We start from the raw sequence: 22003 nt of genomic DNA on the forward strand, positions 1-22003 counted from the left end.
TTTATCACGAAGGAAAAGTCAAAGTGTTGGTCATCCATCCAATTCACTATCTCCCAACATTACAGGGTCAGAAGTCCAAGATATGAGCAGCCTAGGTTGGGTGAGGGGCCCAGAAGCTGCTCCACACCTTTTCCTCTCTCCTGGGATGGTCCAGCTCACAGACAGGCCTCATCCAGACACCTTTGTTCAGATAGTTTATTTGAATTCATGACAGTGATAGTGATTCTGATTGAGATGCCTATGGAGAAGTACCCCACCCTCTCTGAAGGAGGATTCAGGCTGTGCCCGCCCTACTTCCGATATTAATAACACACAGCTGGTTTAGGGAATGTCTCAACCCAACAGAATCAAGGGAGAGAAATTCCAGGAGCCCTGGGGGCTGGCCCTGCCCCCAGTGCCAAGCCTCAAGGTTGGCGGCCACTGGGGAAAAAAGCTGCCAACCCCTCGGTAGACCACTAGGTTCTCTGTTTTCTCTTCCCCTTGCTTTTGGAATCCCACAATTTCCTGTTGGGGAAAGGCTGTAATTAGCCCAGTTCAGGCACCAGATCCCAGACAGAGACAGCCGCTGGGATAACTCTAGGAAAACAGGAACCAATATTTTTCCAATTAGGATGACTGTGGCATAAGCCTTTTCTAGGACTTCTATTGAAACCAGATTTCTCCAGTCAGCTGCCGAGGGAAGAAGGTAGAGCTGGGCTCCCTGCTGCTGCCCCACCCGCATGACTACCTGGGAGGTCAGCGGCTCACTTCAGCCAGACAGGATGGTTCTGGATTCTGGGGAGGCTGAGCTGCCGCTTACTGAGTCCCACACCTGATAAAGTCCCAAACTTCCTGGTTCGGTGTCCTGGGAGATGGATAAATGGGTGACGGACGGAGCAAATTAAGACAGCAGATGACTCAGGGTGACGGGAGAAGGGAGGAAGGTGCCCGGTTGGCTAGCTAATGTTGCCCCCTTTCAGTGATTTACAGGAGATGCACCCCAGCTTGGTCATGAAGTTGGCTTCCTTCCACTGTGCGATGCACTCCTCGGAGGTTTTAAAGTCAGCCTGCATGGAATAAACAAAAGCAGTGAATGTGGGGACAGCGGGACTGCAGGAGAGCAGGCTCTCTGATGCTCTAGCAGTGTGGACAGGCCGAGGTTCCCTGTGAGCTGCGCACCCAGCTCTCATTCTTCACCTCGGGAAGCTCATTTTAGGCATTTAGTTTAGGAAAACAGTCACGAGTAAGTGCAAAGGACTATGTACTGAGACCTCCATCTCAGCGTTCAAATAGTGAAAACCCAAAGAGAATCTCAACGTCTAATAAGGTTAGATAAATTTCATTAAATTATAGTAATTATGATACAATAGTATATACAGTAAGATCCCCCTCTCAGTGTTTAAAAAGATGGGGAAGTTTTTCTAGCACAAAGTTAAATAAACATATGGTGGGACTCAAACTGTAAATATGTCATCTCCATGCATAGAAAAAGTCCAGAAAGAAATGACCACTAATGCTATTTTCTAGTATCACTAGGTGGCAACACTATGCATATTTCATTTTCTTCATATCCCCTCCACTTTAGACATTTCTATGATGAAAAATTTTTATTGGGGCGCCTGGGTGGCTCAGTCGGTTAAGCATCCAGATCTTAGTGATCTCAGGGGTTTGTGAATTCCAGCCTTGCATCGGGCACTGTGCTGACAGTGTGGAGCCTGCTTGGCATTCTCGCTCTCTCCCTCTGCCCCTCCCACATTCTCTCTCTCAAAAATAAATAAATAAACTTAAAAAAATTTTTGATTTTATAGCCAGAAAAAATAAGTGATTTAAAAAACCAGTCTGGAGGGGCGCCTGGGTGGTTCAGTCGGTTAAGTACCACTTTGGCTCAGGTCATGATCTTGCAGTTTGTGGGTTCAAACCCCATATCAGGTTCTGTGCTGACAGCTCGGAGCCTGGAGCCTGCTTCGGATTCTGTGTCTCCCCCTCTCTCTGTCCCTCCCCCACTCACACTCTGTCTCTCTCTCAAGAATAAATAAACATTAAAAAACATTAAAACAAAACAAAACAACCAGCCTGGAAAAGCAGGAAAGGAGGGAGCGGGTAAAACCACCCGCCATATGTAGGAGGACGGATGGAAGTAGACAACACTCTAAATGCCCCTCACCCAGAAACATTCTGGCTGAGCGAGGAAATGAGGTATTAATTCCTCATTTGCTCATAATCACACATGTCGGTTCCATGAGGAGAGTGAACTGTTGCTACTTTGTTCACAGATGTAGCCCGAGCGCCCAGAACAGTGGTGGGCATACACAGCAGGGGTTCAGTATTTGTTGAGGGAACGAATGCACTCAGGGGTCACAGGGACAGGCTGTATGGAGTCCATGTCCCAGAGAGCAGACAAAGAATGAGTGGTTCTAAGATCAAGGTAGGCTGGGGGTGGTGGTGGGACCCTGGCTTCATCCCTGCTGGTGACCCTGTGTGGCCCTGGCAGGTATCCTGCCAGGTACAATAGGGACAGGCCTCTGATCACGAGCTGAAGATCAAGTGAGGAAACGTCTGAAGTCCCTCACACGGTGCCTCAAATAGCCCGTCCACGCTAGGTACGTGCGAGGGCTCCCGTGCTGCTCAGACACCTCCTCCGGGGAGGTCTGGACTGAAGGAAGAGAGGGGCTCAGACGCAGGAAGGCCCAGCGGGGGAGAGGGCAGTTGTGGACTCAGCAATAGCAGTCTGGGGACACGGTCCAGGCGGCCCAGGCCAGAGAGGGGGCACTGCAGCTTTTTACCTGCAGCTTCTCGAAGACCTTCTTCTTGGGCTTGAGCTCTTCATCCGGTTGGCCCTTCTCGTAGCCCTTCACGAACACTCGCTCCCCGGGAGCAGAGCCGGCAGGAGGGTCCAGAGGCTCAACCTTGCGGTTTACCCCTTCTCTGGGGAAGACGCACAGGAGAAGGAAAGAGTGAGACTATGGACTGCCTGCAGCGGCCAGCGAAGCCAGAGCACCGGGGCCTTCACTGTGGGGCTTTAGGGCCTCCTCAACGCCAGAGGCCCAGGAAGTCTTCGGTGCTGTACTACATTTGTGCGTTGGGTTAACCGGGGCTAGACTGAAACCCTCTGTCAGGAGAGACACCGAAATCTAGGCTTTTAGGGGAGGAAGTATGACATAACAGAGACAGCAAGGCCTGAACAGCCAGTCAGAATTAGGCTAGAATCCTGGCTCCATCTCTCACTAGTAGAGAGACTTGGGCATGTACCTGCTGCTTTGAACCTTCAGTTCCTGTGGTAATAAAATTAACTTTGGGTAAAGCGCTTCATTCGCAGTACGTGCGTGGTGAGTAATTCCTTCACGCATCATGTTTTGGACAGTTTCTCCAAGTGTTCTGCCTGATGCCCTGGAGAAGGGCATCACGTGGGCCAATTCCCTGCACTTCCTGCCCCCTACGCTCAGGCCCGCGCCCCACCCCAAGCTCTCACTCACATAGAAGCACACAGAAGCATGCCTTGGGACTCGACACCCCTCATCTTCTGGGGTTTCAGATTGCACAGCACCACCACCAGCCTATCCCGCAGGTCCTCCTCGGGCACAAACTGCACCAGGCCGCTCACCACAGTCCGTGGTTCAGCTTCCCCCACATCGACCTTCTCCACGTACAGGCTGTCTGCGTCTGGGTGCTGCCGGCAAGAGAGGTTAGTCCCGGACGGTATCGTGACGGAAGGGACCATGGGGGTCCGGTGAGCCCTCTGACTGCTGAAAGGGGCATCTACTCTCCAACAGAGGCTCCTGAGGGACCCTCTGCAGCAAACTCTTTCCAGGTCCCAGAGAGCAGACAGGAAGATGGGCCTTGAAGCTCCATTTTACTCTCCCCCAAGAGGCAGGGTTTGAGTAAGAGGAGGTGCAGGGAGTCTCCTGCACAAGTAAATGGCCTGGACTGTCTGGGCGGCTACCGCTATGGCCACATGCTACACCGGCTGAGTCCTGCGTGGCCTGGAAGAAGAGCGGAGGACAATGCTGGCCTCACCATCTGAAGGAGGCAGCCATCTCAAAGTACTTTCAGTAGTCTCTGTAGTGAAAAACAATGCTGGGAAAGAAAGAAAAGTCCACAACAATGGTCCCAGGTCGCTGGCTGCATAACCTTCTGTCTCTGGGTAAAAGGAAGTCCCTCTCCCTTCCCCATTTTCAGGGGCGGGTGGGATGGGGCAGGGAGACAAAGTGGCTGTTCCAAGATAAGGCCTGCAGCCAAGTCCAGACAAGCCAGTAGAGACCAGAAGAGTCTATCAGACCAGATTTAACTGATAAGCAAGCTCCCTCTGACTAATATCCTCTCCTCCCCAACCCCGGCTCTGAGTTCCTGGCTATGTCTGGTTGCAAAAGGTCCAGAGGCAGCAAAGGGAAAAAAAGCCTGACACCTGGAACTAGACACCTGTGTTCTGACTTGCAATATGACCTCAGGGATGTTACTTCCCATCCCAGGCCAGGTTTCCTCCAGATGGAAACAGACAAACGTGACCCCTATCGGCCTCTCTGGGATGTGGTGAAAAATGAGTACCTTGTCCACACTAATGACTTTGCCCACACGGATATCCAGCCGGGATGGGATGACCTCTTCTGGTTCTGAATTCTTGGCAGGACCTTTGGCAATCGGCTCTGGGAAAGAAAGGAACCCCAAGGGATCAGAACTCTCTTCCTCTGCCATGACAGGCCAAATGCTGACCCCACCAAATGATGACACTAGCAGGGTGTAGTGCAGAATCCCCAGAATCTACCCATTTAGTTTTTTCTTATTTATTTTTTTTAAGTAATCTCTATGCCCGACATGGGACTTGAACTCATGAACTAGGCGCCCCTACTTATATCTTCTCTAAAATAGGACTGGCAACCTTTGGGAAGGGACAGTAGTAGCTTTGCTACCTCTAGGTGTTTCTATTCATGCATCTCACATGCATTGATGGAGTCTTTTCTGGGAGAGTCACACAAAACCATCCAAGTTAATAACTCAGCATCATGGGTCAATGGATGGCCAACTAAGAGCCGGTCAGAAGCCCATGCAAGGGAACTGGGCGAAGCTAAAGATGAGCTTTCCTAAGGAGCTGTGCAGACTCTGCCCGAGCAGTTGTGTTACCCTCATGGTCTAACCCAACTGGTCTCTTAACTGAAGAGGATTTAGTGAAGTATGAGATCACAGGCCACGTCTCACACAGTAGACTGGTACGGCAGGACGTAATCACTTCACAGCATCGCCCAAACCAAAATCCAGATGATTCCAGCTCCATTCCAGGAGTCAATGGGGTACGATATTCCTGTACTTCGGGCCCCCTGGCTTCTTGGGCTCTCAATTTAAGGCAGACCTTCTTCTGAAGCCCACTGACAGGCTCTCTGTCCTGATGATGCCAAGCACCCCTTGGCCCTCCCCCTCCCTCCCTGGCTCGCCTTACTCTGCTTTGAGGGGTCTGGGTAGGCAGCGCTGGCCAGTTTCTTCAGTGCAGGAGTATTAAACTTTTCCCGGATAGGATCCAGCAACTTGTTCAGGGCGACTTCAACAGAATTCTTGAGGTCTCCAGGGTGTACAACCTGCAAAAGCGTCCAAAGGCTCTGTGAGATGCAGCACAGATGTCCAAGTCCACTAAGGATAATGTGTGTGGAGGGTGCAGGTGTTTCCCCAGCGGTCTCTATTTTTTTTAAGTTTATTTATTTATTTTCAGAGAGAGAGTGCGCAAGTGGGGAAGGGGCAGAGAGAGAGAGAAGGGGGGAGAGAGAGAGAGGATCCCAAGCAGGCTCCATACCACCAGCGCAGAGCCTGATGTGGGGCTCGAACTCATGAGATCATGACCTGTGCTAGTGAGCTCCCAGAGCCACCCAGACACCACTCCTCCCTACAGTCTTACTCGATCCTCAGAACAATCCTGTGAAGCTGACAGAGAAGGGAAAACAGGTTCAGAAAGATTATCTCACTGTATGAGAGTTAGGGTTTTTGACTCTGAATTCCATACCAACTTGAGGGTTTGTAGAGGCTGAATGTTTTTATTAGTCAAAGTCTTCTAGTCCCTCCATTCATGCTTAGAAGAATGGCACAAACCAGAGGCATTTAGAGGCAGAGAAACATTCACATATGCAACCCAAGGAGACAGCCCGAGGGGGGCCGAGCCGAGTGAGCCAGAAGAAAGAACAAGGGCTCTGGAGTTAGATTGGGGTTTGAGTTCCAGCTAGCTGTGTGACCCCTGGACCAGGCAGTTAACTCCTCTAAGTCTGGGATTCTTCACTTAAAAGCTGAAGATAATACCTATATCTCAGAGTCTCAGAGAGTCAGAATGAGGATTAAATCACATAACGTGGGTGAAAATGGTGAGGAGTGCAAGTATGCAGTAAGAGTTGAGCAAGTCAATTCTTCTTGTGTCCCATGACTCGTGCTTTTATATCCCAGATCTGGCCTGAAAGCACCTGTTAGATATTCCGAGGTGATGTCTCTTAGGCATGAACACCTGTAATACAACAATACCTACATTTTTGTTTCTAATATTCCTTCATTTCCTTGGGAAATTTTTGAGAGAGAGGCAGAGCATCAGTGGGGGAGGGACAGAGAGACAAGGAGACACAGAATCCGAAGCAAGCTCCAGGCTCTGAGCTGTCAGCACGGAGCCTGACACGGGTCTTGATCTCACAAACTGCGAGGTCATGACCTGAGTCGAAATTGGACGTTTAACCAACTGAGCCATCCAGGCGCCCCGGGCATGTGTAATTTTAACAACAGGAAAGCTTTAGACCGGCTCTGTCCAAGATGGGAGCCACTAGCCTCATGTGGATATTTCCGGGTAAACTGAAACACAGTTTCTCAGCTGCATTGGGCATGTTCTAAGGCTGACCAGCCACACGTGGCCAGTGGCAGCTGCGTGAGGAGGCAGTGCATACAGACCATGTCCATGGTCACAGAAAGTGCTATTGGCTAGTGCTGCTCCAAGCTCTTTTTTCAGACACATTTCTTCTATCCTTTTCGTTACTCCCACAAATGACCGTTCACAGGACTGAGGAGTACCGTGTGGGTTTCGTGGCCGGCCTCAGACTGCAGACAGAAGGGTTTCAGAGCAATGGCTGTGAAAAACATCCAAAAGATGGGCTTGGAGGGCCGCAGAGCTCAGAGGTCACCGACCTTTGCTTCTACTTGATGTTCTGTCCCTTACACAACGGTGTCCTGCAGTGGTCTTCCGGGCTCTGCCTGAACACCTCAGTGACGGGGACGCAAGGTCAAGTGAGGCAGCCCAGTCCATTGCCACACAGTGGAGGTCACTGCACAGCTCTCCCTGATGTTGAACCCGAACACACCTACCCCCGCGGTCCCCACCTGCAGACCTGGTTTAGCTTTCTGGTGCCACAGGAAGAAATCCAACCCCTCTCCCACGGGAATCTGTCATGTATTTGAGGATGACTGAACACAGGCCTGATTCCCAACTAAACATCCCCTGTTCTTTCAACTGTGCTCTTGTGACAAGGGCTTGGGTCTGTTCCCTATCACAGCATCCTCCTTCTCCCCACCAACACAGCCCAGATGGTCAAATAAACTTCAGAAAATTGAAGTTCAGGGCTGAATGCACAACCCCAAATGTACTCACAACAGTGGAGAACTGAATGATCAACTCTGTGGTTCCAGACTCTACACTTCGGATGACTTACACTAAGACTTCATTACGTTTCTGACAGCCCGATCACGTTGCTGATTCAACCCAAAGTCAGAGTCAGTCAAAAGTCCCCATTTCATTCTCCATATGCACCATGGCCACATCTTCCCTTTATGACCTGGCCCTGCCTATCTCTCCCACAACACTCTGCCTCACCTTTTGGACTCATGTTAGATCAAACCACTTGTAATTCCATACTATGCTGTCTCACCTCACCATGTCTTTGCGCAATTTCTTCCCTCTGTTCGGAGGCTGTCCCCTCTGTAAAGCTTGACCAGCCAGGCAATCACTTCCTCCTATTATATTTCTGGATCATACATGTACATCGTCATCGTATAGTCACATAGCAGTGGTATTTGTTTCTATGTCTGCCTCTCCCACTGGACCATGAGCTCCATGAGGATTTTCTAAAATTTATTTATTTATTCATTTATTTATTTTTAATGGTTATATTTATCTTTGAGACAGAGAGAGACAGCATGAGCAGGGGAGGGGCAGAGAGAGAGGGAGACACAGAATTCGAAGCAGGCTCCAGGCTCCGAGCTGTCAGCACAGAGCCTGATGTGGGGCTCAAACTCACAAACCATGAGATCATGACCTGAGCCGAAGTCAGTTGCTCAACCGACTGAACCACCCAGGCACCCCTTAAAATTTGTTTTTGAGAGAGAGAGGGTACGAGTGAGTGAGCAGTAGAGAGAGAGAGGGAGAGAGAGAGAATCCCATGCAGACTCTGCACTATCAGCGTGGAGACCAAAGTGGGGCTTGGGCTCATCCGGTGCAGGGCTCGAGCTTACGAACTGTGAGATCATGACCTGAGCCAAAGTGGGATGCGTAACCGACTGAGCCTCCCAGGCATCCCCTTCATGAGGATTTAATCCTCTGTAATGCCAGCCCCTACCATGGTGCCTAACACATGGGCACCTAGCAATTCTTTTGTTAAACTGTCTGTTGAGATCATCAGTACCCTTTAGCTAGCTACCTTCCACAGGTGTTTCTTTTTTGAACCTGGACTTTGCACCTCTCCCTGAAATGCTTCATCTTGCTGGGTTTGGTCCTTCATTCCAGGCTAAATCCTTTGCAGAATGATGAGGACATCAATATACGAGCTTTGTGCCATGTGCCCATCTAAACTGTGAACCACCCCAATCCTCATTAAGACACTAACACAATACACATCAGCATCAAGCAGAGCCTTGCGGCGCATATTAGAAACCTGGCTGGGCCAAGATGGAGACGTCTGTCAGAAGGAATTCAGTGGGGATTACTCCTCCTTTGGTATTACCTCATCAGCAAAGTCCTTTTCCAGGTCCAAGTAAGCGGTGTAGGTTTTGTTTCCACCCCATTTCTCATCTCGAAGGATCACAAACTCTGTAAGAAAATGGATCTATGCCAACAAACTCATTGATAATGGCAGAGTCAGCATTCCTAGCTCAAATATTATGGGTGTTTTAGTTTTTATTATATATTTTGAACTTTATTATATGGCATTTTATTGTTCTTAAATCAGATGAGCTAGCAAACCAGCTGGCATCCAAGCTCAAGGGGAAGGATCGTGCCTTACATTTCTTTTGTATTCCTCTAATTGAGCATGCCTGCGCCCACCTTCATCTCTACACCCCTGCCCACCCTGACACCCCGCTTAGAACCTAACCTTGGTAACAACCCCACGGGCAGTGAAATGACATCCCGACTCCAAATGTACGTCGGTATATGAGAAGTCAGAGCACAGAATCAGGGAAGCCATCGGAGAAGGAAGATTCTGACAAATCACAAGGGCGACCTCAGCACTACTTCTGCTACCTCGGCCTGGCCTCTGAGAAGCAGTAAAAGGGTGTCTTACCAGACTTAAGGGGAAAGAGGACATGCTTGATGAAAGACAGAACTCCGTTGTTCTCCACGTTCCCTGGCTCACAGAAGGCCTTCTTTAGTTTTTTCTTTACATCCTCCTTCCGGTCAAGGAGATCAATCTTGGACTCCTAGAAGCCATGGAGGAGAAGGGACCTCTTATGGTGGGAAATGAGATATGCTCAACGAATCTGTGTATTTCCATTTTTTTTTTTTTTAAACGAAGGTTTAAACAGTAACAGCTTCAACAAAAGCAGAATTAATCAGAGTCAAGAGCCACTCACGATATTGCCCCCCAACAAAAATAACTAGTTCAGTTTTCCTGTGTTCTTCCCAGGCCTTGTCTATAACACACAGAATCGTTACAAATCTGTAGTTCGAGAACAAATGTCTACTCTTTGCTTTTTCACTTGAGACTCTATCATAAGTATTTCTGAGTGGCTACCTCACCCTCACTTGTAATTTTTATGGTGTATTATAGTCCCGATTATTAGTGACAATATAATTTCTTTAATGATTTCTAAACTGTTAGATTATGTTCTAATTTATACAATTTATATATAATACAATGAATATCTTTGCAGAGTTGGTTTTTTTTTTCCTCCTTCTCTGAGATTATTTCCTTAAGCTACCCAAAACTGCTAGGCCCAAAACGATTTTCTGAAAGGGGAAGACTAATTGACATTGCCACAAACAATGTGTGAGGGGACTTGTTTCACAGCAAGCCCCCACACTAGGTACTGTATATTACCTAGAGCCATTTTTCCTTTTTAGGGTAATAGGAGTTGTTTCTTATTTTGAAGTGAGTAAACTCACGGATCTCTGGGTTCACAGTGGTTACCAAATTCCGGTCCACATATGCCTGTGTATGAATCACCTGGGGTGCTTGTAAAAAAATGTGAATTACTGGGAGATGAGTCAAAATCTCTTGAGGTTGGGCCAGATATTTGTATCTTGAAAAAGTCTCTGTGTGATTCTGATGCAGTCGTGTTCAGGAACTGCTGCTAACTAACACGGACTTCCGGGGTTAAGATAGGGTGAGTGTCACCAAATAGGGTGAGTGATAGGATATTTTGTCAGAGAAATAGCTGATACATGGATCACCTTAACATAGAGAAAAACGAATGAGTATATTCCTTTAAAAATAATAAGAAAAGTTTCCATGCATATATTTACTGATCTCTGATCAAAGATTGAGAAGTCAGATTTAAAGAACTGGATGAGCACCCAAACGTGACTTCAATCGGAATCACCTAGTAGAATCTGAAAGAAAGTACAGACTCCTGAGTTGTTTCCCAGAACCGCTTTATCAGAATCTCTAAGAACAGAGTCTAATCAATGCTTTCCCTAGGTGGTTCTCAAGGTCAGCTGTGTTTGGGAACCCCGAACTCAAACTTCCACATCTCTGGGTTCCACAGAGCCCTCCATTCTGTACCCTTAGTGATCAAAACAAAAGTGCATTTTCCCTAAGCAGTACTTTTAAATGTTAAAAAATATTGTATTTGTCATATTAGTTATATCAAATATCACTCTAAGAATCAAGATGCTATTTGATGAAATGTAACCCTCACCTCATTAACCTCATTAGTAAGGCTGAGATTTACCATAGTCGATGAACGAAAACATTACTTTTGCTTGTGTGCTTTATCACACAATATCACAGCAGTAAAATTGTTAAGATTATGATTGGATCCTATCAGGACTGCTTCTGGGTCCTTCAATACTCAAGAACCACTGGAATTAACGGGATGAACCTCAGATTCCTTGGAATTCAAATCTACAAGAATTCAAGTTAGCCAAGTAACTGTTCTTTTGAGTCTTCAATATCTTCATCTCTTGCTGAAGATTTCTTTCTTTTAAAGTTTAAGAGGGAGAGAGCGCACATGCACGAGCAGGGGCAGGGCAGAGAGAGAGAGAGAGAGGAGAGAGAGGAGAGAGAGGGAGAATCCCAAGCAGGCTCCACACTGCCAGTGCAGAGCCCAACGTGGGGCTCAATCCCAAGAACTGTGAGATCATGACCTGAGCTGAAATCAAAAGTCGGATGTCCAACCAACTGAGCCACCCAGGCATCTCTCTTGCTGAAGATTTCTAAACTCAAGTCAGAGTTGGCAAACCTACCTCTTCTGAGGAGCTCATTTTGCTGCCAGTTAATCCTGGAACCATAGGATTCATCAGATGGACCCGTTTTGAGTAACCAAGTGCAGGGAGGTACTGAGGGGTTAGAAAGAAACACACAAAGCAAATGTTAGTGTAAACTCCTTCTCAGTGTCCTGATCCCATCTAACTTGGCAAGCAACTTAATAGTTTGATATGGTCCTTCCAATCTCTTTTCCTACTGAGTAGACTTTTTCTCTTTTTTAAAAAAGTTTTTATTTAAATTGCAGTTGACATACAGTAGATTAGTTTCAGGTGTACAACATAGTGATTCCGCACTTCTATACAACACCCTGTGCTCATCCCAAGTGCTCTCCTCAATCCCCTTCACCTACCTAACTTGCTCCCCCCCACCCACCTCCTCTCTGGTAACCATCAGTTTGTTCTCTATAGTTAGGAGTCTGTTTCTTGGTTTGCCTCTCTCTCTTTTTCTCCTTTGCTCATTTGTTTTGTTTCTTAAAATTCCACATATGAGTGAAATCATGTGGTATTCGTGTTTCTCTGAGTAACTGATTTTGCTTAGCATAATACTCTCTAGCTCCATCCACATCATTGCAAATGGCAAGATTTCATTCTTTTTTGTGCCTAATAATCCATTGCATTGGATATACAACCTTTCGATGGTGTATACAATAACATAAACAAAGTTTTCCCTACTGTTTTCCTACTAGTATTATGTTGTGAAGCTATTGGATTTACCCTACCACCATAAACAACTATAAAAGCTGGAAATATATAAAATGACCATTTGCAGGCATTTGATAGCAACAGGTATAGGACTATGAATTTTGAGAGAAGGGAAAGCAAAGGTGACCCCACACTCACCCTGGCTTCCTCCTTGAGGGCATTTTCCCCAAACGAGGTGCTGAGAGAAAGAGAGTCTGATGAAGGAGAGACAGAGACTGGAGTTCTGGGCTGCCAGGAGGCTAGGACTGAGGAAAGGTTCTAGAGAGAAGTGAGCCCCCCACCCTCAAATCGAAGTCAAAATTCCCTACTCATTTATTAGCTGACTCATAGCGGTGTGTGCATACGGAGATGCCAGGAAGCCTAGCAGAGAACAGGTGCTGGGAGGCTGGCGATCTGCGCACAGACTTCAGAGGCTGCACAGTGCTGGGGAGACAGAGGTTGAAGCTTAGGTCCACTCCAAGTGGAGAGGTCTTAGTGAACACCCTGAGATTTGAGTTTGAGATCCCAGAAAGGCTGTATCCTAGGAATAAGACCCACATTGTAGAAGGGCAAACTGAAACAGACTTGTTCCTTTTTTTTTTTTTTTTAAATGTTTATTCATTTTTGAGAGAGAAAGAGAGAGAGTGAGGGAGAGAACGTGCACAAGCAGGGGAGGAGCAGAGAAGGAGACACATAATCTTTTCTTTTCAATAATTTACAAAAATTTTTTAAATGTTTATTTATTTTTGAAAGAAGACAGAGCATGAAAAGGGGAGAGGCAGAGAGAGAGACACACACACAGAATCTAAAGCAGGCTCTAGGTTCTGAGCTGTCAGCACAGAGCCAGCCCCATTTGGGGCTTGAACTCATGAACTGTGAGATCATGACCTGAGCTGAAGTCGGACGCTTTGACTGAGCCACCCAGGTGCCCTGAAACAAACCTGTTCTGACAAAGCCTAAAACCTGCCCCAGACAGGATCAAGGTGGTAAGTCAGTAATTTAACAGCCTACAGAAAACACTCACCCTATAAGCATAATCCAGAGTCTCTACCACATATCTACGATATCTTTGATACAATAAAAAAAGTATTAGAAACGGGGAAGAAGAAAAAAAAATGATTGATAATTACGAGAAATAAAAGCAGACCCAGGAACAATCCAGATACTGGAAAAAACAGATTAGGATGTCAAAATAACTATGATTGGTGTGTGAAAGGAAACAGGAAAAGATGGACAAACTGGATAAAAGAGAATTTTGTAAAAGGGAGCTGGAATCTATAAAAAAAAGAACCAAATGGAAGTTCAAAATGGCACAGTACAACATTGGATGGATTTAACAGAAGACAGGATTGATAAGCTTGAAGAAAAGTCAGTAGAGAATAACCAAACTAAAGCACAGAAGGGACAAAAAAAAGAAAACAACAGAACAGAATATAAGAGACACATGGGAGGGGCACCTGGATGGCTCAGTGGGTTGAGCATCCAATTTTGGCTCAGGTCAAGTTCTTGCAGTTCAGGAGTTTGAGCCCCATATTGGGCTCGCTGCTGTCAGCCTGCCAGCACAGAGCCCGCTTCAGATGCTCTGTCCCCCTCTCTTTGCCCCTCCCTCACTTGCGCTCTCCCCCAAATAAATATTTTTTTTAAAAAGACACGTAGAACATAGTCAAGAGGTCTACCCTATGTAGAATTAGGGTCCCAGGGCAGGAGACAGAGAATAAGACCGAAGCAATATTTAAGGACATAGTAGGGGACAACTGCCTCAAATTGCTGAAAACAGACTCAGGAACCTCAGCAAAATCCAAGTAGGATAAATATCAAGAAAACTATAGCCAAAAAACATCATTGTCAAATTGCTGAAAATCAGAGACAGAGAAAACCCTAAAAGCAGCCAGAGAAAAGCAGTTACTATCTACAAAAGAGAACAGTAATACTTACAGGTGACTTCTCAATGGAAACTAAGGCAGCCAGAGACAATGGGATGAGTCTTTAAAGGGCTAAAAGAAAAATAACTGCCAACCTAGAATTTGATATCCAGTGAAAACAGAAGAAGGATGTTTTCAGACAAAAGAAAGCTGAAGGAATTCATTACTAACGACCTGCACTACCAACACCAAATCCAAGGTGGGGGGCTCTGCAGGCTGAAGGAAAATGACCCCAGAAGGAAGCACAGAGGTATAGAAGTGCAGGAAGGAGTCAAGAATACCAGGAAGGGTAAGTAGGGATGAGCATACCTGAAAATTGACTGCTTGAAAAGGAGTTATAATGAAGTCTTTCGGATTTAAGATATATGTAAAAGCGAAATATATGACAATAGCACAAAGGGCAGGAAGGAGTTAAATTGCAGGTTCTTACATTGTTGAGAAGTGGTTAAAATACCTAATTTAAACTGTAATAAACTATAAAGACACATGTTGTAATCTCTAGAGTAAAGGATGAGCAAAACTTCTCTGTAAAGAACCAAAAAATAAATATTTTAGACTTTGGGACTCTACTGCATATTCTTTTTATTTATTTAAAAGAAAAATTTTTTTAATGTTTATTTTTGAAGAGGAGGAGGGGCAGAAAGAAAAGGAGACACAGAATCCAAAACAGGCTCCAGGCTCTGAGCTGTCAGCACAGAGCCCAACGCAGGGGGTAAACTCATGAATCACGAGATCATGACCTGAGCCAAAGTCAGACACTTAACAGACTGAGCCACCCAGGTGCCCCTCTACTGCATATTCTTCTTCATGTTTTGTGCAGCCCTTAAAAAATATAAAAACCTTTCTAAGAGATTGTGAGTCACACAAAAAACAAGCCATGGGTCACATCTCTGCTAGAATAATAAAAGTACGTTCAACCAAAAACTTAACAGAGGAGATAAAATAGAATAATGTGAAATACCTAATTAAAAAATTTACATTGTAATCATTCCCCATTCATTAAATACACCCCAAAACCATAAGCCGGTCAGAGAAAGATAAATACCATATGACTTCACACACATGTGGAATTTTTTATTTAAAAAAAACTTTTTTTTAATGTTTAGTTTTGAGAGAGAGACAAGAGACAGAGCCCAAATGGGGGAGGGGCAGAAAGGAGACACAGAATCCAAAGCAGGCTCTAGGCTCTGAGCTGTCAGCACAGAGTCCAACGTGGGGCTTGAACTCACAAACTGCGAGATCAGGACCTGAGCTGAAGTCGACCGCTTAACTAGACTGAGCCACCCAGGCGCCCCAACACATATGTGGAATTTAAGAAACAAAACAAATGAGCAAAGGAAAAAAAAAGGTGGGGGGGTGGAGAGTCAAACCTAGAACACCCCTAACTATACAGAACTGATGGTTACCAGAGGGGAGGTGGGTGGGGCCCTGGGGGAATGCACTGAGTCATCTATAGAACTGGTGAATCAGTATACTGTGCACCTGAAACTAATATAACACTGCATGTTAACTACGCTGGAAATAGAATTAAAAACTTAATAAAAAAGACATCCTAAAACCATTTTAAATACACTATACGATATTCCATTACAAGGAGTTATCATAACATATTTAACCAATCACTTGTCATTGGATAGGAATTTATTTCTAGTTTTTTTAAAAAAGATATTTAAAAAAACTTTATTTGAGAGAGTGCGTGCGAGGGAGAGGGGCAGAGGGAGAGAGAATCTTGGTTTTTTTTAAAGTTTATTTATCTTGAGAGAGAGACAGAGAAGGCATGCGTGCACAAGTGGGGAAGGGGCAGAGAGAGATGGAGACAGAGAATCCCAAGCAGGCTCCACACTGTCAGTGCAGAGCTTGATGCGGGGCTCAAACTCACAAACCGTGAGATCATGACCTGAGCCCAAGTTGGATGCTTAACTGAATGAGCCACCCAGGAGGCCAAGAGAGGGAGAATCTTAGGCAGGTTCCACGCTTAGCATGGAGCCCAACGTGGGGCTCAATCCCATGACCCTGGGATCATGACCTGAGCCAAAATTGAGCTGGGCATTCAACTGACTAAGCCACCTAGGCACCCCAGATTTTATTTTTAAGTAGTCTCTACACCCAACATGGGGCTCAAACTTACAACCCTGAGATCAAGAGTTGCACATTCTACTGACTGAACCAGCCAAGCACTCTTATATCTAGATTTTTCCTTTAAATTGATAATGTGATAAGTACTTTAATATATAACCGAAATTACACTTTTAAAATTATTTCCTTGGGGTGCCTGGGTGGCTCAGCTGGTTAAGCATATAATTCTTGGTTTCGGCTCAGGTCATGATTTCATAGTTCGTGAGTTCAAGCGGAGCCTGCTTGGGATTGTCTCTCTCTCCCTCTCCCCCTGTCCCTCTCCTGCTCACACACTCTCTCTCTTTCTCAAAATAAATAAACTTAAAAAAAAATAAAGAAATAAAATAATTTCCTTAACATTAATTTGTATAATTATTAGGGCAAACTACTCTTCAGGAATTTACATTTCCACTAACAGTGTTTTCTCCATGCCCTTGCCAAGATGAGGTTTTGAGAAGCTTTCAAAAATACCAACCATTTCTCAATAGTCCTTTTCAACTTACTCACGTTCTTTCCCCAAAAAGAACTAAAGGGTTTGCTCTGATTTCTTCCTTTAAACCCTGCTAAACCTCAACTCAGATGAGTGGTTTATGTAAGATTCACAGCAATACAGACTGAATGCTCTGAGAAAGATCAGTAGTTCTGCCTGGTGGTACCTTTCCCTAGAAACTGCGCTACTAGGGAAGAAGCAAATCCAACAGGTCTGGGGGCAGTTTCCTGGTGGCAGCCAGAGCATGGGCTTTTTTTTTTTTCCTTTTTTTAATGTTTTATTATTTATTTTTGAGAGAGAGAGCGCGAGTGTGAGTAGGGGGAGGGGCAGAGAGAGAGAGGGACAGAGGACCCGAAGGGGGCTCCGTGCTGCTAGCAGAGACCCTGATGCGGGGCTTGAACTCATGAACCGTGAGATCATGACCTGAGCCAAAGCTGGAAGCTTAACTGACTGAGCCACCCAGGTGCCCCTACACAGGTTTTTGTTTTTAAAAAAAGATTTTTCTTTTTAAGTAATCCCTGCATCCAACATGGGGATCAAACTCACAACCCCAAGACCAAGAGTCGCATGCTCCACTTACTGAGCCAGCCAGGTCTGAGTGCTAATTTCTGCTCAGTCGCTAATTGTGTGATAATGGACAACGTTCTTTCTCTGTAGTTATGAGTGGTGGGACTGGAATATTCAGTAAACTGTAACTGCACACCTCTGAGGCACAAAAGAAAAAAAAGAAAAGAGGACACCAACCTTTTCTGCAAAGGTGAAAATCTTTCTCTGATCAACACCTCCAAACTGGGCATCTACTTTCAAATACTCTTCATCTAAGGCCTGTGGGAAAAAAAAAAAAACACATGAGCATAAACTCCTACTGTATTTCTTCTATATGGATCTGAGAAATCAGAAGCTTGAAATTCATTAGGTTTTTTTCAGAAAGTAAAGCTAGGAAGCAAATAAGCAGCATCCAGCCTCCCTGTTGGCCTCAAGAGCGGGAGAAATGTTTGCTGAATGCCTGCGGTGAATAGTACTCCATGTGGATGTCATGGGGGGGAAAAAAGAAGAGCTTCTGCCTTTAAGAAGCTCACAATCCAGTGGGGAAGGGAGGGAAGAAGGAGAAGACACAATATGGTCGTGTCAAAGATACAGTGAGCAAGGCAGCCTGTGACAAATGTCAGATAATGGCATAAGAATAAAGTGCTGTGAGAGCTCAGGAGAAAAGGGCACTATTAAACTGGTAAGCAAACAGGTATTGTCACTACATGCCAGGCCTAGAGCCAGCCCTGTGGACGCAGAGTTGAATCGGACCCAGACTCTGCCTTTAATAAGCCAATTAAACAGTTGAAAAGAGAGACATGTTAAGCAGATAACCTGCGTACAGTATGCGAAGGGCTACCCTGGATGTTCATTCACGGAACAGTGCTAACACAAAGAAAGAAAGAAAGGCTGATCTCTAGCTGGTCAGACAGGTGGCAGTGAAGGCTTCCTGGAATCAGACTGTGGGCTGAGCTTGGTTTTGAAGAATACATAGATGTTTTTCACCATGCAGAGGAAACAGATGTCAGAGGGCACAGAGGTGTGAAATGTTTAGGGAAATTATGAGTGATTCAGTCTGCAAAAGCACAAACTTCAACGGATGGAGGAAGTGGTTAATGATGGCATCAGAGAAGTAGGGACCCTAAATGTCATGCTAGGGTGCTAGCATCATCCCGGCCCACACCATAGAAAGACCATACCAGTAAGAGGGCAGACAGAGCACTGAGTGGAGGCCTTTGGATTAGAACAAAGAAAATAGCTAGAAGGCTGCTATGAGAGTCCAGGTAAGAAACAATGCTGAACCAAGTCAGTGGGAATGTAGAACAAGAACAAACGTAAGAGATTTTAAGAAGCAGAATTGATAAAATTTCATGTCTGATTGAATGGAGGGATGAGGAAGAAGGAGAGGGAGAGAAAGGTGAGCAAGCAGGAATAATCTACAACAGCGTTGTCTAGTAGAATATTTTGGAATGATGAATATATTCTCTGTGTTGTCCAGTAGGTTAGCCACTAGCTACATGTGGCCTGTGAGCACTGAAATATATGTGAAAGATAGCCAATGTGACTGAAACCTAAAAATTTTAATTATTTTATTTAGAAAGAGAGCGCATGAGTAGGGGAGAGGGGCAGAGGGAGACAGAGAGAGTCTTAAGGCGGCTCCACGCTCAGCACAAGAGCCTAACACAGGGCTCGATCCCACAATCCTGGGATCATAACCTGAGCAGAAACCAAGAGTCAGGCGCTCAACCGACTGAGCCACCCAGGTGCCCCAATTTTAATTATTAAAAAAAAAATTTTTTTTGAATTTTGTCATCTTTCTCCTTGCTCATACAAATATAATGTACACACACATGAAATATGATATGCTTTGTTTAATGGAAAATAGGACCATGCCTGAAATTTCTTTTTGCACCTCTGAAATTTTTTTCACTTAAGTGATTATGATTAACACAGAGAAGATGTGTGACATTGCAAAGCGTTCTCTGGGAGGTCTGGTCTCTGTGTGTGTCCTGTACTGTGCAGACATGAAAAAACAAACCCATTTACTACGTATGTGTAAACAGCCTGGTCATCAGGCCATTTTCAGTCAATAGTCACATCCAGTGTAACTCTGTACAGAAGACTTAGGGTGTGGTTTGTAAGTACGATCTGTAAATAACTGGTATGAATTCCCATGGATACCTGTGTAAATAGATTTGTTGGCTGAAATGTACTTTAAGAAAATATAACATCTGGGGCACCTGGCTGGCTCAGTTGGTGGAGCGTGTGGCTCTGGATCTCAGGGTTGTGAGTTTAAGCCCACATTGCGTGTAGAACTAATTTACTTAAAAGAAAAAGAAAATTAAAAAATCTGTAAACAAACTGATTTGTAAACTAAAAAAAAAAAAAAAAAAAAAGATGTGTGAGATAAGTAGCGTTTTGAAGGACAGATGGGGAGGATCTACAGCTGAGAAGTCAAAGGCTTGCAAGAAAGGGGAGGGGAGGGAGACAGGAAGGAAGGCCCACAGAACAGCCAAGGAACAGCAAGTACATGGACTTAATGGAGGCTGAGAGAGAGGTTTATGGCCAATAGTTAGAAACAGAGCAGAAAAGATCACTGGGCGACTCCCTCCCGTTTGAGTACCTGCAGTCCAGGATACAGCAGACCACTCAGCAAAGGGTGTTCCACCTGCTTTACCACCTCAGCCCCGGCTTTCTTGGCATCATGTTGTGTGACCACGGAGGAGAGTCTGTACACATCGAGTGTGTACTCTCTGAAGAGGAAAGGAAGAGGGGACAGCTGTGAAACTGGGCCAAGGCCTCACTATGATCCTAAAGCACATTAATTCACTCTCCCATTCCAAGAGAGCATAGCAGCCTGGTAGCTCCTAAAATGTAGTGGTCCATCCTCTTATTCAAAATATCACTCTATTTTTTTTTAAGTTTATTTATTTGAGAGGGGGGGGGGGGGCAGAGAGGGAGAGAATCCCAAGCAGGCTCCACGCTGTAATCACAGAGCCCGATGTGGGATTCAATCTCATGAACTGTGAGATCATGACCTGAGCTGAAATCAAGATTCAGACACCCAACCCACTGAGCCACCCAGGAGCCCCTGAAGGTCTTAATTTTAATTTGAATTCATTTATCTTTTCCTGTGATTTGTGCTTTTGGTGTTTTTTTTTTTTTTTATTTTTTATTTATTTTTTATTTAAAAAAAAATTTTTTTTTTTTAACGTTTATTTATTTTTGAGACAGAGAGAGACAGAGCATGAACAGGGGAGGAGCACAGAGAGAGGGAGACACAGAATCTGAAACAGGCTCCAGGCTCTGAGCTGTCAGCACAGAGCCCGATGCGGGGCTCGAACTCACGGACCGTGAGATCATGACCTGAGCTGAAGTCGGACGCTTAACCGACGAGCCACCCAGGCGCCCCTTGGTGTTTTTGTTGAATCTTCCTTGCCCTGAGATTATAAGATAGTCTTACATATGTACAGTCTTTTTATGTTTTATAGTTTGGCCTTTACAGTTAAATCTCTAATCCTCTTGGAACGGAGGGATCAATTTTTTCCCCATATGGGTAACTAATTGTCTTGCACCATTTTTTCTTAAAAAGTATATTCTTTCTCTGCTGATCTGCAATGCCAGCTCTGTCATAAATTAAGTTTCCATGTTTATGAGGATCTATTTCAGAATTCTCTATTCTGTTCCACTGGTTATTACTCTATCCTCATGTTATATAAATGACAAAGGATTTGCTAGGAATGCAAAGGATTTGCCAGGAATTCATAAGGAACTCCTAAAAAAACGAAAGGAAAATGGGCTACTTGCAAAGATACTTCACAGACAAGGAAACAAAAATGGCCAAAAAAGACATGAAAATAACTTTTTTCAGATAAATATTTTCAAGTATTTTACTCCTACACTTGAATGGTAGTTCAGGTAGGCACAGATTTTTTAGGCTGTAAATTGTTTTCCTTCAGAATCTTATTTATTTTTCATTCATTCATTCATTCATTCACTCACTCATTCATTCATTCAGAGCATGTGAGCAGGGGAGGGGCAGAGCGACAGGGACAGACAGAATCCCAAGCAGGCTCTGCACTTCCAGCACGGAGCCCAATGCAGGGCTCTAACTCATAAACCGTGAGATCCTGACCTGAGCTGAAATTAAGGGTCAGATGCTCAAACAACTGAGGCACCCAGGCACCCCTAACATGCTAGGTTTTAAGACTCATCTAGAGGGACACCTGGGTGGCTTAGTTGGTTTGGTATCTGACCCTTGAGTTTGGCTCAGGTCATGATCCCAGGGTTGTGGGATCGAGCCCCACATCGGGCTCTGCATTGGAGCCTGCTTAGGATTCTCTTTCTCTCTCCCCTTCTGTCCCTCTCTCCCACTTGCCTGTGAGCGCGCAGTCTTTCTCTCTCTTAAAATAAATAAATAAACAAATAAAAATAAACACTAGCATGATATAGATTAATTAGCAATACTAAAAAAATTTTTTTTGAAGTCTACTTATTTATTTTGAGAGACAGAGCAAGCAGGGAAGGGTGGAGAAAGACAGAGAGAAGAGAGAGAATCCCAAGCAGGCTCAGCACTGCCTTCGTGGAGCCAGGTGTGGGGCTTGAACTCACAAACTGTGAGATCATGACCTAAGCTGAAAC

The 22003-nt window shown here is 45.1% G+C and overlaps 1 protein-coding gene across 3 annotated transcripts in view; it reads right to left on the reverse strand.

The window, feature by feature from the left end:
• Positions 1-167: 167 nt before the first annotated feature.
• Positions 168-22003, reverse strand: part of YARS1 (tyrosyl-tRNA synthetase 1) — a 28547-nt gene continuing 6711 nt past the window's right edge. For all 3 annotated transcript variants that reach the window (XM_042954131.1, XM_042954133.1, XM_042954132.1), the window contains exons 4-13: positions 19986-20115; positions 17579-17659; positions 11606-11698; positions 9483-9618; positions 8925-9010; positions 5408-5543; positions 4522-4619; positions 3453-3646; positions 2763-2904; positions 168-1046 (exon numbers count right to left, since the gene is read on the reverse strand). In XM_042954131.1, coding sequence (XP_042810065.1) covers positions 936-1046; positions 2763-2904; positions 3453-3646; positions 4522-4619; positions 5408-5543; positions 8925-9010; positions 9483-9618; positions 11606-11698; positions 17579-17659; positions 19986-20115 — 1207 coding nt within the window. In that variant the 3' untranslated portion in view covers positions 168-935. The remainder of the gene's footprint in view (positions 1047-2762; positions 2905-3452; positions 3647-4521; positions 4620-5407; positions 5544-8924; positions 9011-9482; positions 9619-11605; positions 11699-17578; positions 17660-19985; positions 20116-22003) is intronic.

Source organism: Panthera leo, chromosome C1 (assembly GCF_018350215.1).
Source record: "Panthera leo isolate Ple1 chromosome C1, P.leo_Ple1_pat1.1, whole genome shotgun sequence".
Taxonomy (NCBI): domain Eukaryota; kingdom Metazoa; phylum Chordata; class Mammalia; order Carnivora; family Felidae; genus Panthera; species Panthera leo.